The sequence below is a fragment of the Zalophus californianus genome, chromosome 3, assembly GCF_009762305.2.
Source record: "Zalophus californianus isolate mZalCal1 chromosome 3, mZalCal1.pri.v2, whole genome shotgun sequence".
NCBI lineage: Eukaryota > Metazoa > Chordata > Mammalia > Carnivora > Otariidae > Zalophus > Zalophus californianus.
In genome coordinates, this window is record NC_045597.1 from 186,387,378 (window position 1) to 186,406,077 (window position 18,700).

The 18,700-nt window shown below is 38.6% G+C and overlaps 1 protein-coding gene across 2 annotated transcripts in view; it reads left to right on the forward strand.

The window, feature by feature from the left end:
* The window catches only part of CAB39 (calcium binding protein 39), an 85,863-nt gene that overhangs the window by 35,266 nt on the left and 31,897 nt on the right, over positions 1-18,700 (forward strand). For both annotated transcript variants that reach the window (XM_027588977.2, XM_027588978.2), the window contains exon 2: positions 258-414. In XM_027588977.2, coding sequence (XP_027444778.1) covers positions 301-414 — 114 coding nt within the window. In that variant the 5' untranslated portion in view covers positions 258-300. The remainder of the gene's footprint in view (positions 1-257; positions 415-18,700) is intronic.

An 18,700-nucleotide genomic window follows, 5' to 3' on the forward strand; every position in this document is an offset into this window, starting at 1 on the left:
TGTTCCTCCTCAAATGGATGGTTAGGAGAGCAGGTGATACATAAGGTATTTTGAAAAGTACAAAGTGTTCTGTAATGCTAAGATATCTCTGCACTATTTCCCTGGTATATTTGTGGGTTTCCCAGTTCCTGCTCATTTTGAGTCTTGTCGTAAAATGACTTTCTCAAACACTGATTTTCTTCCCACATTAGGATTCAGAAAGTATGTCTTCTATTGACTCTACTTTTTCTCACTTGTGCCTTGTGCTGTGTCCTCAGGTAAAGCAAGGCAGAGCTCAGCGAGGCATCTGTCGCTGCCGCCATGCCGTTCCCATTCGGGAAGTCTCACAAATCTCCAGCAGACATTGTGAAGAACCTGAAGGAGAGCATGGCCGTTTTGGAAAAGCAAGACATTTCTGACAAAAAAGCAGAAAAGGTATGTATTTGGCTTTATTTTGTATTTTCAGTCTTTTGTTTAAGAGCAAAAGTAAGACAGATTATGAGGTGATTTTAAAAGATCAATACATCCCAATTTGGGGTTTTTAAAATAGAGTCCTAAAGTGGCATTTGCTGCTGCTTAAACACCATATGCTTTCTTCTTTACTGCCATCTAACAGACCAATTTCTAACTTTTTTCTCAGTTTTTCGTTTCAGGTTTTCAAGTTTGTTTAAATTTGGGGGGTTTTTTTGTTTTGTTTTATTTTGTTTCGTTTTCATTGTTGGAAGTGGTTTATCTGATTCCTGAAATCACTGTTTCCACTGAAATTAAACTTACACCTCTCCTGGTTTGCTTTCCTCCTTTCCTTATTCCCTTTATCCATGACGAGTATCTTCCTCCACCCAGTCACCGTAGTCTAAAACTTGGCTTTCATCCCAGTCTGTCTCCTTCTTCTTTAAGATGTGATCGTTCACAAAATAGTTATCAACCCCTGCTTCCTAAGGGATTTATGAATTGATTCTAACTTCCATTTCCACTTGATGAAGACCCTCGTGACCTTTCTTAAGGACCTTAGCAGTATCTTAGTCCTTAGTACTCTTTCTAAAATACCTCCCCTGCTTTAAACCTGCTGTGCAGACTCCTCCCATGGCACACAAGGCGCTTCATGACCTGGTCTCTGTTTCTCTAGGTGATTTCCAACCCCACTTCCCCTTATTCTGTGTGCTCTAACAATCTCAACTTTCCTCTATTAGAGCAACTAAAGCAAATAATCAGCTATACTGTTTTTCATGCTTTTGTCTTATCTACCCCCTGCATTTCCACCTCAGCCGCCATTCATCTTTCAGAACCACCCTATACCTTTCTTTTCCTAGATGGCTTCCCAGAGTACTCCATTTCCTACCTCATCCTTGTCCCCTAAAAGGTATCTCTACCTTTTGGCCACCTCCTTTGGAAATGCCAGCACTGCCGCCATCTTGAACATGATTTTATTTGTGTCGGATTTTTGTCTCCCTTATTGGAACATGAACTCTTTGACCCATGTGTTATTCCTGGTCCACTTGTGCCCTCCACAGTACCTGATTCCCATGGGCTGGATACCTACTGTTGTTTGAATGAGTGTTTCAAACTTTCATTGGAATGACATTTTCCACCCCATTGTTTATTTTAGAAGGTTGTTTCCTGCCTTGGGCTATTGAATATTAGACTGTTTAACATCTTTTTAAGTCTACCTGTGTTCCCTATGAAGAAGAGAAGTTCATAATCATGGGATTAGGATTTGTGACAGGCTACTCAGTTAGTAGATCTCCCGTGGAAATTCCAGATAGTTTCTTGCATTCCCATAGTTAAGATATAGATAAAGGTTAATGATATGCTAAAACTTTAAAAAAAAAAGTCTGGTGTAACAGATGATAGCTAGATTCTCATATTTGTGTTTGCATTCAGTCTGCCATCTTATGTTATTTTGGTTGAAGTATATAAAGAAAATCTGGTCCATACAGATGTATAGGTGGGAAAGGGAGGTATATTTTAAGAAAAGCCTTTCAGATAATTTTGAATATTTTTTATACCAAACCAAAGTTCAACAATTGATATAGTTCCTTGGTTGTAATAGAGTCTGAAAGTATATGAATAAACTTTTCATGCTCTGCATTTTGAAAAGATCTTTTATCCATGCATGATTTTCTAACATTCATCATTTAGAAAGTATTGGATCACTGACATATACACATCTTCTAAATGCTGACACATTATACATTATTAAAAATTCACATTTTTCAGTATTACCACTAATCCCACCAGAAAAGTCCAAGTATTGGGAAGTGGTCAGACTTACGCCCGGTGTATTCAAAATTGAAATCTGGTAACAAATACTGTTGGGTGTTTTCCCTAAAAGTGACAGGTTTACTCTATTCCATTTTCAAGAAAATGTCTGCCAGATATCCAGGCCTGAATGATTTGTCAGTTTTCTTTCAAGTAAAAATGATTTTCCATTAAAAAAGTGGCTTGTTGAGCTCATAGCTCAAACAGTCATACAAATACTTTTCCTTAAGACAGCAAATTATACTTTAATTAGGGGTAGAAAGTGCTTTATGCACACTCCCCATTTATCACACCAAGTGTTAAAAAGATGTATGTGTACTCAAAGATCAAAATTCAATAAAATGACTATTTCGTTCCTGCTTCCTCATGACATTCCTAAGTGAAACTGACATTTTTGTTTGTTTGTTTGTTTGTTACCTGAGTGCATGATGATGAAGATTACAATGATGGCAGTACAGTTTGCTGTCCGTGTCTTGACTTGGGCTGGGGGGTCTGTGCCATCAGTGCAAATGGTAGTATAGCAGAAAAAGGCAAATAATGTGTTGGTATTGATTGAAAATAGTTTTGGCCTCATGGTCCCCTTGAAAGGGTCTCAGAGTCCCCAGAGGTCTACGGTTTGAAATCTGTGGTAGTTAATAGGAGGTGTTATGTGTATAGGTGGGTTGCATCGGGTAAGGGGAGTATCCTAATTTTGATGAGTTATATGAGGAAGCTTCATTGAGGAGGTGGCATTGGAGATGAGTTCTGTAATTACAGAAAGCAAGTTTAAGGTTGTCTGGATGGCTCAGTCAGTTAAACATCCAACTCATGGTTTCAGCTCAGGTCATGATCTCAGGGTTGTGGGATCAAGCCCCGCTCTCTCCTCTCTCTCTCTCTCTCTCTCTCTCTCTCTCTCTCATAAATAAATAAATAAAAATAAATCTTTAGAAAGCAAGTTCAGTCTCTTTTGGAATCCACATCATCTACTTTACTAAATCGGTAGTTTTCAACCGGGGCAATTTTCTCCTTTATGGGACATTTGGCAATGTCTAGAGACATTATTGGTTTTAACACTGGAGGGAGGGCTCCAACTGGCATCTAGTTAGTATAGGCCAGAGATGCTGCTAAACATGGAAAAGCCCCCCACAAGGAATTATTTGGCCCAAAATGTCAGTAACACTGAGGTTGAGAACTACTGCTTTAAACCTTAGCAAGAATAGACTTCCTACTATTAGGATAAACAAAGCAAAGAAAAATAGTTGAATTTATGAAAAATAAATTTCATTTCAAAGGAAAGAGACGACTCTGAAAGGCAATCCATGCAAATTACTTATTCTGAAGTAGATTAAGAAGAGGGAGGAGGACCCCGAAATTTCTGACTCACCTTGTTATCAAGATTCAAAAGGAAGTAGCAACTGATGCACATGGTGAAGAGGGAACTGAGACCTGAAAACAGTGAAAAGATGAAAATCTGATCACTCAGTTAAAAACCATGAGAAACAACTTTGACCTCATGCTTAAGACTGAAAACTTGAAGGTAGTCCCATTAAAACCATGCTTGCTATGACTTATTTAGCATTGTTCTGGAAATCTAGCCAGTACATAAAGAAATGGCTTAGAAGTAAAAAGTAATAAAGCTACTGCAAATAAACAGGGAAAATTACATTGTTGAGATACTCACATACCTGTATAAAACACAAGTAAACCAGTGTGAAAATGAGAGTTCGCAAGGACAGCTAAATCGATAGAAAATTCATAGCATCCCTAAATGCCAATCAGAACTATCTAGAAATTGTAATATTTTGAGAAAGTATTTCATTTATAATAGCAACAAAAAAGTATAAGATGTCTGGGAATACTTTCATCAGGAAGTGTGAAGAACCTGTTTGAAGAAAACTATAAAACCTTGTTCAGAGACACCAAAGAATACCTGGTCCATGTTGTGAGCTGGCGTATAGTTAAGATGCCATTTCTTCTCAAATTAATTTTTAAGCTTAAAGCAATTTAATTCAAATTACAGTAGGATCTTTTTGTAACTTAAAAATTATTCTGAAGTTCTAGAAGAATAAATAAAATAGCTACAAAGTTGTGGCAGGATTGAAGGAATATAAATTCTACTTTGTTTTGAAACAAAACACTTCAAACATCCACTCACAGTCTTTCCAACCATAATTAATGAAACTCGGTCCTTCTTGTTTTTCAGGCCAAAAGTCTGGCATCATCCATGACTCCTTTGTCATTTGCCAAATCCAGTTCATGAAGCAAATCCATTCACTTTATCTGGGGGGTGGGGGAGGGGTTTAAAAGCCAGAATCTAACCATGTCTCCCATTTTGCTGGTTACCACTCTGGTCAGAGCTACCATTATCTCTGCTCTGGATTACTACAGTATCCTTTTAACTGGTCTCTCTTGCCTCCCTACAAGCATAGTGGTTCTTTGAAAACATGAGCCAAATAATATTTCCCTTAGAGTAAAAGTCAGAGTCCTTACAAGGGTCTGAACTAAGTTCTACAGGCCAATTCCTTGCCTAGGCCTACTGTAAGGCTGGTGAGCTAACAATGGTTTTTTACATTTTTTAAAGGATTGGTTTAAAAAGCAAAGAAGAATATGCAACAGATCTTATGTGGCCTGAGAAGCTTAAAATATTTACTGCCTACCCTTTAGCAGAAAAATACATGATGACCCTTTTCCTGGACATTCAGGCCTGTGGCTTCAATGGTCCCTTCTCCAGGTTCTCCCCCGGCATTGACTTCCTTTCTTCATACACTCCAGTCTTGCTTTTGCCTTTAAGCCTTTGTATGTGGCTGTTTCTTTTGCCCAGAATGTTCTTCCTCCAGCTCTCTGCTTGGCTTACTCCCTTATCACCTTCAAGTCTTTGCTCAAATGTCACTTTTCACCCAACCCCCTATTTAAAATGCAACTGTCCTCTCTGGCATTCCTGTTCCTCTTGATCTTGCTCTATTTCCCTTTGTAGCACTTAACATTTTTAATATACTGATGATGTTTGTTTATTCTTTCTTCCCCCTGTTAGTCTCTAAACCTTCCAAAGATAGCTCAGTGACTATTTGCATTTATTAAAAGTGGAATACATGGGGCGCCTGGGTGGCTCAGTTGGTTAAGCCACTGCCTTCAGCTCAGGTCATGATCCTGGAGTTCCAGGATCGAGTCCCACGTCGGGCACCCTGCTGAGCAGGGAGTCTGCTTCTCCCTCTGACCCTCCCCCCTCTCATGTGCTCTCTCTCTTTCATTCTCTCTCTCAAATAAATAAATAAAATCTTTAAAAAAATAATAATAAAAGTAGAATACAAAGCACAGTTAACTTGAAATGCTGTTACCTTGTAACTCTTCTGAACTCTTTAATTCCTACTGAATAGGATAAAACAGATACTACTGAGAATATGTAACAATCTGTATTTTGAGTTTGTGACTAATAAGAGTGTGTAATAGTCAGGTATCTTCTAGATTTTTATGACGTTGGCCAAGTATCACATTCCCTTTTAGTGCTACCACACATAGAAGTAGTGAGATAAATGACCCTTCTCAGGAGATCTTACCCTGTTGGTCTTAGTGTCTTCCAAATAGTTTTATGTTCATTAATTATCTTCCCCTGTAGTTCAGGATGCTCAGAGGACATTTTTAATGATTGGATGAATAATTATACCCAGTGGACATGATTAGTGAATCACTCAGAACTTCTAGGCAGGGTTCTAGTGATCTGTTGTAAGATACTGTCCTCAACTCTAAGCTGTTGATTTGTTGTTGTTGGTTTATATGAAGAGAATTAAGGGCTTATTGGCAGAGTTTGTGAATGACAAATATTGTAGAAGGATAGTAAATTCTGTACATAACTGAATCTGGTACCAGAGGAGGGTTAGTTAGCTAGGAGTGGTGGAGCAGAGGTTGAAGGAAGGGCATGGTCTTAACTGATAAAATGCAATACAGAAAAAAACTACAGCTTTGGACTAGAATCTTAAGAAAATAAAAACAAAAACCAAAAAACCAGACTAGATGCCAAAGGCATCTAAAAGAGAATCCCTAAAAATAACTTGATTAAACCAAAAGAAGGCACAAGAAGAGGAAAAGGGGGGATTAAAGAACAGATGGGACAAATGGAAAATAAACAGCAAGATGATAGACTCAAATACCATATCAGTAGTCACATTAAATATAAATGGGCTCGCCGCCATCATGAACGACACAGTAACTATCCGGACCAGGAAGTTCATGACTAACCGACTACTTCAGCAGAAACAGATGGTCATTGATGTTCTTCACCCTGGAAAGGCAACGGTACCTAAGACAGAAATTCGGGAAAAACTAGCCAAAATGTACAAGACCACACCAGATGTCATATTTGTGTTTGGATTCAGAACCCATTTTGGTGGTGGCAAGACAACCGGCTTTGGCATGATTTATGGTTCTTTGGATTATGCAAAGAAAAATGAACCCAAACACAGACTTGCAAGACATGGCCTGTATGAGAAGAAAAAGACATCAAGAAAACAGCGAAAGGAACGTAAGAACAGAATGAAGAAAGTCAGGGGGACTGCAAAAGCCAGCGTTGGTGCTGGCAAAAAGTGAGCTGGAGATTGGACAACAGAAGGAGTAAAGATGCTGCAGTGGCTTTATCTGTGGTGGTTGTGCAGATTTTTCATGAGAGGATCAATAAACTAAGAATGTTAATAAAAAAAAAATGGTATGAATACTTCAATTAAAAGGTGAGATCATAAGATTGAATGAAAAAGCCCTAACTTTATGTGCCTATAAGAAATGATCTTTAAAGATAATGACACAAGGGTGCCTGGGTGGCTCAGTCACTTGAGCCTCTGTGACTCTTGATTTTGGCTCAGGTCGTGCTCTCAGGGTCATGGGATTGAGCCCCACATCCTCTGTGCTCATTGTGGAGTCTGCTTGGGATGCTCTCTCCCCCTCTCCTTCTGCCCCTCCCCCCACTTGTGCTTCTGCTCTCTCTAAATAATAAATAAATATTTTATAAATAAATAAAGATAATGACACAATTAGGTTACAAGGATGGAAGAAGATATACCATATTAATACTTGTCAAAGCTGGAGTGCCTCTATTAATATCAGTCAAAAGTAGATTTCAAAGCAAAGACTATTACCAGAGATAAAATCATTTCATGATAAAATAGAGATTAATCCAAGGGACATAACAAACCTATTTATGCACCTAGTAACAGAGCCTTAAAGCAGAATAAAGCAAAAACTGATAAAATTGCAACGTACGTCAGTCAAATCCACAATTATAATTGGAGATTTCAGTACCCCAACCTCAATACTTGATAGAACAAGTTACTAGAAAATCAGCAAAGGTTTTCTAGTAGACCAGAAAGATACTATCAACCACCTTGACCTGATGGATAGGTATAGAACCACGGCAGAACACTCCTACATCCTTTTGACATATGGCACATTTTTAGTAAGTGTAGACCATATTTTGGGCCTGAAAAGAAGTTCTAATACATTTAAATGGATACATTTATATAACATATGTTCTGTGACTACAGTAGAATTAAATTAGACATCAATAACAGCCTTGGAAAAATTCCAAAATATTTGGAAACTAATGAATAATTCATGGATCAAAGAAATTAGAAAGTTATTTGAGTGGAATAAAAATAAAAACACAACATCAGAATTAGTCTGATGTTGCCAAAGCATTAGTTGGGGAAATTTTGTAGTACTAGATGCAAATATTAGAAGAAAGGTCTTAGTGCCTACCTTAAGAAACCAGAAAAAGAAGAGCAAATTAAACAGAGTAAGAAGAAAGGAAATAAAGATCAAAGCAGAAATCTGTTAAATAAAAATCAGGAAAAAAATCAAAACCAAAACTTCTTTGAGAAGATGAATAAAATTGATAAACTCTAGCTAGGACTGATCAGGAGAAAGCACAAATAACCAGTATCTGCATTGAAAGAGTTGACATCACTACAGATTCTACAGATATTAAAAAGGGTGATAAGGGGATATTATAAACAACTTCATGCCAATAAATTTGACAACTTAGATGAAATGGGCAGATTCTTTGAAAGACATAACTTGCCCAGGCTCACTCAAGAAAAAAAAAAGGATAACTTTAATAGCCCTATATCCATTAAAGTAAGTCAAAATTTAATTAGTAATTCTCTCCCAAAGGAAAATCTAGGCATAGATGGTTTCACTAAAGATTTCTACCAAACATTTAAGGAAGAAATAACACAATTTCTACATAAACTTTTTTAGAAAATTTAAGAAAAAATAGTTCTTAACTCATCTGTGAAGCCAGGATCATCCTGATACCAAAACCGAAGACATTACAAGAAAACTGTAGACTAATATCCCTTATGAACATAGATGCACAAGTTCTAAACTAAATTTTAACAAATTGAACCTAACAGTAGGACCATACATCATGACCAAGTGATACATTATTTCTAGAACCCATGGCTGGTTTAACATTCAAAAATCAATCAATGTAATTCATTGTATTGACAAACTACCTGTCAGTAGATGAAAAGAAAGAAGGAAAAAAAAAAAAACGATCCTGATAAAAACTCTCAGCAAATTAGGTTTAGAACAACCTAACAAGGAGTAGCTACAAAGACCCTACGGCTAGCACTATATACATAATGATGAAAGGCTGAATCATGTATCTCCAAGATCAGGAATAAGAAAGGGGGGAAAAAAAAAAGAAAAAGGGATGTTCACTTTTACCACTTCTATTCGGCCTTATTCCGGGAGTCTCTAGCCTGTGCAGGCAGGCAAGAAAAAATAAAAGGCATGAAAAGGAAGAAGTAAAACTGTCTTTATTTGTGGATGACATGATCATCTACATAGAAAAGCTGAAGGAATTTACAAAAAAGCTAATAGAACTAATACATAAGTTCAGCAAGGTCACAGGTTACAACATCAATATACAAAGAACAATTGTATTTCTGTATAATAGCAATGAAAAACCCAAAATTGAAATTAGAAAAAAAATCATTTGGGGTAGTATCAAAAAAATATGAAACATTTAGGGATAATCTTACAAACGAAGTGAAAGATCTATACACTGAAAACTATAAAATCTTGCTAAGAGTTGAAAGACCTAAATAAGTGAGAGATACACTTGTTCATGGGTTGGAAGACTCAGTGTTGTTAAAAGGTCAGTTCTCCCCACATTGTGATTTATAGATTCATTCCAATCCTAGCAGGCTTTCTTATAGAAATGGCCAAGTTGGCTCTAAAATTTGTATGGAAATGCAAAGGACCTACAATTAAAACAAATTGGAACAAAAACAAAGTTGGAGGGTTCACACTATCTGATTTCAAGAATTCTAAAGGTACAGTAATCAAAACAGTGTGGCATCAACACCAGGGGAACAGAACAGAATTAAACTTACATGTGTATGGAAAATTTTTGACAAAGGAGCAAATGTAATTCCAAAGGGTAGTTGTTTCAACAGTTGGTGCTGAAACAATTTGATAACCACATATACAAAAAAAATGTTGGACCCATAACTCGTGCCATATACGAAAATTAACTCAAAATGGATCACACAACTAAATGTAAAACCTAAAATTATAAAGCATCTCAAGGAAAACACAAAATCTTTGTGACCTTGGACTAGGCAAAGAATTCTTAGGTATGATACCAAAAGCATACTCTATTAAAAGAAAAAATTAGTAAATCGGAATTCATCAGCACTAAAACTTTCTGCTCTTCAAAAGACACTTAAAAGAATGAAAAGACAAGCCACAGAATGAGGGAAAATCTTTGCAAAGCATATATCTGATAAAAGATTTTGTCCAGAATATACAAAGAACTCTGAAAACTTAACAATATGAAAACAGACAATCCAGTGAAAAGTGGGCAAGAAATCCAAATATACACTTCATGAAAGAAAATACACAGCTTTCAGGTAAGGACTTGAAAAGATGTTAATCATTAGGGAATTGCAAAGTAAAACCACGAGATACCACTACACACCATCAGAATGGCAAAAATTGAAAACTCAGGCTATACCAAATGTTGATGATTATGCAGAACATCTGGAACTGCTATTGGGAATGTAAGACAAGAAACCACTACCAAAAACAGTTTAACAGTTTCTTAAAAAGCTAATTTTGCATCTAGCATCCATTCCTAGGTGTCTACCGAAGAGAACAGGAAATATATGTCCACACATAAGACTTGTACATAACTGTTCGTAGACATTATCTGTAATAGTGTAAAGTAGGAGATAGTCCAGGTGTGTGACTAAACCAGTTGTGGTACATCCATAGAAAGGAATACTACTTAGCAATAAAAAAGAAGGAACTGTTTCTGTACACAGTAACATGAACAAATCTCAGAGTAATTATGTTGAGTGAAAGAAACCAGCTTATAAAGAATACATAATGTGTGGTTCTGTTTCTTCAAAACTCTATGGATAGCCATAATGACAGAAAGCAGATCAGTGGTTGCTTTGGGATTGGCAGGGATGTGGAGGGTTTGAATAGGGTTGGCAAAGTGGGGGACTTCAGAGGGCTCTTGGTGGTGATGGATATGTTTAATGTCTTGATGGGTTCATGGGTATATACATAAGTCCAAACTTACCAAATTTTACACTTTAAAATCTGTGTGGTTTCTTGTATGTCAGTTATAATTCAATAGAGAGTAAGAAAGGACTATCCATGGACCAGCTGAGAGAGGTGGCTTACAAACCACATACATTTGCCCTGAGAAAAGATCATGTAGTAGAGCACCCAGAAAAACTATTGAAAGCCTAGGTGGCAATAATAGAAATATAGTATTTAAAATCAAAGTGATCATCTTCTGTATAGAGACCAGTCTGTACTTGAGGATGTAGAGAAACTAGAATGTGTTGAGAGAGGAATGTCCACCTGGCACAGAAATTGAAACTCTGCCATGAGGAATAATTGAATAAACTGGAGATGTGAAGTAGAGAAAGAATAAAATGTGAGCCCTAAGCTCTTAGTAAAATGTTTTTCAGGGATCATCTTATGTGAGGAAAGGGAAGGTTCCAGATGGTGGCCGGAGATAGAATTAAAACCTGTAAGTGGAAGTGAAACAGGGAGTCCAATTTCATCTTGCTATTAGGAAAAATAATAGGTGGAAATTGGCTTCCCTGCGAGAGAGCAGGTTTCTGTCTCTGGATATGTGTTTGGCACAGGTAAGAGCCCACTTAGGTCTTATAAGAAGGAATACAAGCTTTGCGTGGTTGACGCATCCTTATGTTGAAACACCACCATTATTTTGCAAGGTGCCTTCATAGAGAATAGGCATCCGTCTTATTTTGAGGTATAATAGTTTCCCGTCATTATTCTCATGATCCATATAAAGAAAGCTATTGTTTTAATATAACCCATCGTATTGGAGTCAGAGGTGGAATTCACTCCTAGCTCTGGCAAACCCGTGGTGAATCTCTGCCTGTTTCTGCTTTACTCATATCCATGGGCATGTTCTCATTCATTTCTTGTGATCTTGTGGACGAAATGATAAATACAACATTCGAATGCTTATTCCCCTGTTTGTAATATGTTGGTATTTTTATTTGTTTTATATGGTGCACAGCTGCCATATTAAGAATTGTTGTATATAATACAAATAGATTAGTCCCTTAGGAACAATGCCACATCTTTTTAAAAGAATCTGAAAACTATTTTCCTTATACTTTTAGGGGAAAAAATGATTTACCCATCCTTATTTTTAGGTATCTGGGGCATGGGGGTGGAGTGGGATGGGGTGGAATTTGTTCTTTCATTGCTAACAGCCACATAAATCTGTGTATGTAATGACTGTTTACACACTCTTTGCCCACTGCATGCTATATAAGGAAGGTATGACTGCCTTGTTCAGCTTATACTTGGGTCCCTTCAGCACTGGGAATGCATGTGTTCAGTGTTGAATGGCTATATTCACTCATTTCATGAGAGGAATAAGTTTGCTCTATGTTGGCATATTTAAGAGGGGCAAAGGGAGTAGCCTTTTCTAGCATGGCCATTTAACAGTGACTCATGGTTACTCAACTTGTTTAGAGTAATCTTTGACACCAGAAGGTTATTAATAGGTTATTCTTAGACCGTGATCTTTCAGCTTAGACTACTCAGGCATTTTCTTTAGTAGGGAGGTGTGTGTGTAGGAGTTTTTTGTTTTTATTTTTTAATTAACACAAGAATTAATGTGAAAATAGAATTGCTTTTATCAAATGTTTGGCACCAACAGTATTTTTCAGTTTACTTTTAGATTCCATCTCACATCCTTTGTCTTAATTCACTTTGATTTAAAAACTTCCTTTTCTCAATGAGGTCATGTAATAAATCCCTTTTTGAGAATGAATTGATATTTAAGGCATTAAATATAGATTGGTACATATTTAGAGGACACTTGTTTAAAATGATTCTTTTGCTAAAGAGTAGACATAAAGAAATTAAAAGGTATATATATATATAAGACAAGGGGTGCCTGGGTGGCTTAGTTAGTTAAGTGGCTGACTCTTGGTTTTGGTTCAGGTCATGATCTCAGGGTCCTGAGATTGAGCCCCATTTTGGGCTCCGTGCTCAGTGGGGAGTCTGCTTCCTCTCTCTGTCTCTCAAATAAGTCTTTAAAACAAAGATATGAGACGAACTAATAAATGATTTAAGCCTCCCTCCTCCCCCCACCAAAACATCTGAGCTTTTTGAGGCATTTCTCGATAATAACTAGTTACATGTAAATGATAATAAATTTGATTATATAAACTAATGGTGAACAGAAGCATGGAAAATTTGCTTAGTAGATCATTTCAAAATTGTTCCTAAAAAAGATGGCTTAATAAACAATGATTTCCCATCTGAATTATGTTTCCTTATGCCAGGTTTCGTGTGCATGGTGGTTGGAAGGACAGGCTCTTGCAAAAGATGACTTCATTACTTCCATTGTCATCTTTTGCAAAAGATTCCCAACTTGATTGAATCCACAGACATTTTAGGGCCCTCATCTCTGTGGGCAGATAGATGGGCAAACGGATCAAATTTTGTGTCTGTTCTTAAGGAGTTTATAATCTACTAGAGGAAATAGGTATATAAATAACATAATGTAGTACAGAGAGACTTGGAGATATGAATGAAATTCCGTGGGAACCAGGAGGATAAAACAGTACGACCTGTCTCAGAGACAGGTACAGATACAGCATTAAGTTTGAAGTGACATTTGAACTGGATTTTAAGGTGTTGCCAGGCAAAGAGTGAGAGGGAATGGAATGTGAAACAGGTTATGGTATGTCCAGAACATGGTGACAAGTTCAGAGGGACATTAATAGGGTGACTGGATAGAGGGGAGTGGTGGGAAGTGAGGCTGCAGGTGTAGGTTGTAGTAGATTGACAAAGGCCTTATATACAATCTAAAGATATACTGAGGGAGCTGCAGAAATCTTTGTGGTGGTGGTTTTGCCTTTTTTAAATCTATTTTTAAATAATTATTAATTCATAGGAAGTTTCCAAGAAGTACACAGGGAGAGCCCTTGTATCTTTCCCCCAGTTCCCCCCAGTGGTAAAATGGTACATAACTATGTCCAATATCAAGACCAGGAACTTGACATTGATACGGTCCACAGGCCTTGTTCACATTTCATGAGTTTTATGTGTGTGTGCACGCTCACGCACGCGTGTGTGTAGCTGTGTGGTTTCTTTGTAACCACCACCACACTCAAGACACAGAACTGTTCCATCACCGCAAGGCCCCCCTTGCTATCCCTTTATAGCCACACCCATCTCCTCTCCCCCTTTCCCTAACCCTTGCTGGCAACCACAAATAATTTTGCTATTTCAAGAATATTTTATAAATAGAACTGTACAGTGTATAACCTTTTGAGACTGGCTTTTTTTCACTCAGCTGAATTCCCACAAGATCAATGCAAGTAGTTGTGAGTAGTGATAATTCCTTTTGATTGCTGAGTTTTACTAGTCCGTTCTGTGGATGTACCCCAGTGTGTTTAATCAGTCACCCATTGAAGGACATCTAGACTGCTTCCAGTTTTTGGCTATTCCAAATAAAACTGTGGACATTTTTGTACAGCTTTTGTATGAACGTAAGTTTTCATTCCTCTGGGATAAATGCCCAAGAGTACAATTCTTGGATCATAAGGTAACCGCATGTTTAGTTTTCAAGAAACCACCAAACTCTGTTCCAGAGTTGCTGTACCACTTTTCATTCCCCCTAGCAATGTTTCACGTCAAAGATGAGGTGAGATTGGAAGTGTGTTGGAGAAGATGGACATAATGGCAGAAGATGAACTTCGTGAGAGAACTCTGGTGACAGGGAAAACTAAAGGATGAGAAAAAGCAAGAGATGAGACTAGATTTCTGAGGGAGAATTGAGAGGATTTGATAGTTGTATACAAACTCTAGGGTCACATACCCTCTGGCCTGTTTTCTACCCGCCAGATATTTTCCAGTGCATGAGTCAATAAACTGCGGCCCAGGACAGCCCATTACCTGGTTTAATAAATAAAGTTTTTTTGGAACACAGCCATGCCCGTTCATTGACTGTGGTCTGTGGCTGCTTTTTCCTGCTGCAGTGGCGGAGTTGAGTAGTTGTGACGGACACTATATGACCCACAAAAAGCTTGCTACCTACTTATCTAGAGAAACTTTGATATTTCTGATGAAATAGATTAAAGCAGGGATTCTTACTTTGGTTAGAAATGGGGGCTAGGGAAAGTGTGTGTTTGTGTATGTGTTTTTTTGCTTTTAAACTTAGTGTTCCAAAGGTGTGCTCTAGATAGAGAAGCTGACCATGGTTTCAGGTGCTCCTTCTTCCTTTGTCCGTTTTTTTAGTTTTACTTTATCCTCCTTTGTATGTTGGGATTCTACATAAGATTTTTATTTTGAAAAGTGGTGATGGACAGTAGGGAGCAGGCAGTGGCCCCAAAAGGATTTTAAAAACCACTTGGGGCGTCTGGGTGGCACAGTTGGTTAAGTGCCTGACTCTTGTTTCAGCTCAGGTCTAGATCTCAGAGTTGTGAGATTGAGCCCTGTGTTGGGCTCCGCAGAGAGTCTACTCAAGACTCTCTCCTTCTCCCTCTCTCTCTCCCTCTCCCCCCCCCGCCCCCTGCCGCTCACGCATGCTCTCTCTCAAATAAACAAATCTTTTTTAAAAACCCACTTATTTGTATGACCTCTGATGTTCCTTTCAACATTTAAGATGCTCTGATTCCATGTTGGAGCGTGGCTCTAAATCTAACATTTCAATTCATAATTCATTTTCTCTGAGAAAATGGTCTCTCTCCTCCTGACTGACGGGTTTAAGAAGTGTTTCCTTGGGCCCCTGGCTGGCTCGGTCAGGAGAGCATGCGGCTCTTGATCTCTGGGTTATAAGTTTGAGCCCCATGTTTAGTGTAGAGATTACTTAAAAATAAAACCTTTTTAAAAAAGAAAGAAATGTTGCCTTTATAAGTTCCTGGCTCACAACCTTAGTCATCAGATCTTTCTCCTTACTTCAGCATCTGTTTGCCAAAGCCCTGTTCATTTGAAGTCATTTGGTGGGGGGGGGAGAGGAGGCTGACATCTGCAACTTCTCTCTCTTTTCCTGAGCACTCCGTAGGTAACAAGGGGGTGCGAGGCGTCTGGCTTGGTGTATGAGAGAGCTGTGTTCCTTCCGTTATGCCTAATGGTTGTGACTGATATATATACAATCTCTTTATATTTAAAGCTCCTCCTCCTTCCACGACCGCATGAGATGACTCCTGTTGACATGGTAGGATATCTGTACAGATTCTCACTCATGTGTCCCCCCGCCCTCTCTCTCCCGGGCAAATAAGTAGTGCGTGTGGGAGCATATTATTCTGTAACCTGGTTTATCTTTCAGTTTTAATGTTAACATCTTTGCCCGTCAGTATAGATCTACTTAATTATCTTTAAAGCTTGCCATGGTCTTCCATTTTACGGGTATGTTATAATTTAACCAGTTCAATGGGATAACTTTTCATCTAATTCTTTGCTATTATAAATCACACTGCTTATACTTATATCTTTGTGTAATTATCTATTTCTAATGTGTGATTATTATAGAGATTACACCTTTTAAAGCTTTTTGATACATTTTGCCAAATTGCCATCCAGTGTGTTGTACCAATTTATTTTTCACCCACCAGACTTCTTTTTGAAGGCTTTACAACTCTGGCAGGAGGGAAAAAATATTGTACCATTTTAACTTAATTATTATTGTGAAGCAGAATATCTTTTCTTAAAGGGTTTTTTTGCCTTTTAATTTCTAAGTCAGGCCTATCTATACTTTAAACATAGTATTTTTGCTGTGTTTATCTTTAAATGTGCTTTATATTTAGAGTTAGGCTTACCTAGTTAACTTTATTAAAAATTGAGGGTAAGAGAGTGGGCAGACCCAGTTTTCTGAAAACCCCACAACCCCGTGCCTGCACCTTTGAGTAGCCACCTTGTCACCTTTCACTCCTACTATGAAGCCGCTTTGAGATCTGCTGATAGTTGGGCCTTGTGGGGTCCAGAGGAGGAGTGGGTGAAATGGCTGTGAGCATGTCAGGGATACGGTCTAGAAGCACTAATGGGTAAGTGAGTATCTCCTTTTGTCTTCTAAAATTTTTTCACATCACTGCTTTGTGTCTCAGTGGTTGCCACTGATGATGGTAAAATAGTACAGTGATGGGTACTGTGGGAACATTGGGCTTAAGGCTAGAGATTTAACACAAAACCTTCTGAGTTTTTGGAGGTCTTGATATAGGCCATTTTTACTAGTGTTTGGCTTACTAATTTCTTAATTTCCCACTTTGCTATATTTTTTAATGGGAAAACAGGCAGTGGAAAGACTCCCAGCCTTAGTTCTAATTGGAGAAGTTACTATGTGGATACTACACTTAAAAATTTGAAGCAGTTCCGGGGCGCCTGGGGGGCTCAGTTGGTTAAGCGACTGCCATCGGCTCAGGTCGTGATCCTGGAGTCCCGGGATCGAGTCCCGCGTCGGGCTCCCTGCTCGGCGGGGAGTCTGCTTCTCCCTCTGACCCTCCCCCCTCTCATGTGCGCTCTCTCTCTCTCTCATTCTCTCTCTCTCAAATAAATAAATAAATAAAATCTTTAAAAAAAATAAAATATCTTTAAAAAAAAAAAAAGTTTGAAGCAGTTCCTATGTCTTCCCCTGGGAAGAAAAGTGATACAGTTCTGATACTGTTACTAGTGAAGTGAGTGTGAGATGTGAACTTTGGAATACTGGTCACTACTTAAGTGGATCCTGTAACTTAAATCGTTTAATTTAAAAATATCTCTTGGAGATATTAATTAAAAATAAAGTTTGTTACCAGTCAGTTGTATGTGGAAGTCAGTGAGGCTTCTGGCAGAGGATTAATAATATGCCTGCCCCACCCCCCCGGCAGTAGCAACAGCACTTCTCAACTTGGAGCCTTGACCCTGAGAAGCTCTGTCAAGCCCCAGATTCTTTTCTCTGTGACTCTGCACCACTGGGTACCCCCAAATTCCCACTGTGTGTGGCCCAGAAAGCCTCAAGAAAACTAAGAACTTCTGTGCTTCTTACCTAGACAGGGCAACAGCATGATCCACAGCAGCATGATTAGTGAGGCATGATCCACATCGTTTTCCAGTCAAGTGAGTGGCTGGTCATGAGGGGGCTAATTCTTTCACGTGCTTCTCTTCATGACCATGTATTTGTAAAACAGTTGGCTGCTCTTAGTAGTGTATGCCCCTGAAACTTAATATGATGCTCACTGGCCGCCCAAGGGTAGCATCGGTGTCCCAGAACAACACCATGTTCAACAGACTGAAATGTCTTAGACAGTTGAGTCCATTAACAAAATCATGAAGTCAGACCATGTGCAAGTCACCATCATAGACATTGGAGCAGGGAGGGAATAAAAAAGTATAAGCAGGCCTTTTCCAAAGCCCTGTAATAAGTTAGGGAAATGAGAGGTAGAGATGAGGTGGTCTGACCCTACAAGGCCGGGGACTGAAACAGGGTAACAACTGCTATGGCATCAGAGGAGGAGAGCAGGGGAAGTGAGGCAAGGCTTTGTGGGTGTGGGGGCTCCGAGGGTGGAGAGGAGGAGTGTAAGCCCTCGGGGTCGCTTGAGGAGAGACAAAGGTGTCAGGGCGAGAGAGTGAGGAGAGAGGATGGGGCAGTAGAGAATTGGAAGAGCCTTTATTTGGAATTTGAGATCTTAAGGTATGGAATCTGCACCTTCCACGAGGCCACGCAACTAGCAAAATTGCACGTGGGGGACTGGAGGCAAGGGGCCCTTTCTCCAGCACACATATATAGAGCCATCAGCCTAGGAACTCAGGAGGGATGCCTCTCACCTGTGAAGAAAAAGCAAAATAAGAGAGAGTAGGTGAGCTTTTTAGACTTAAAAAATGATTGCAGAAAGAGTACTTTTCTCCCAGCTTCCCCAAATGTTAACATTTTTCATAACCAGTCTAATGATCAGAATCAGGAAACTGACATTTTTATGATAATATTAACTAATCCATCGGTCTTTCT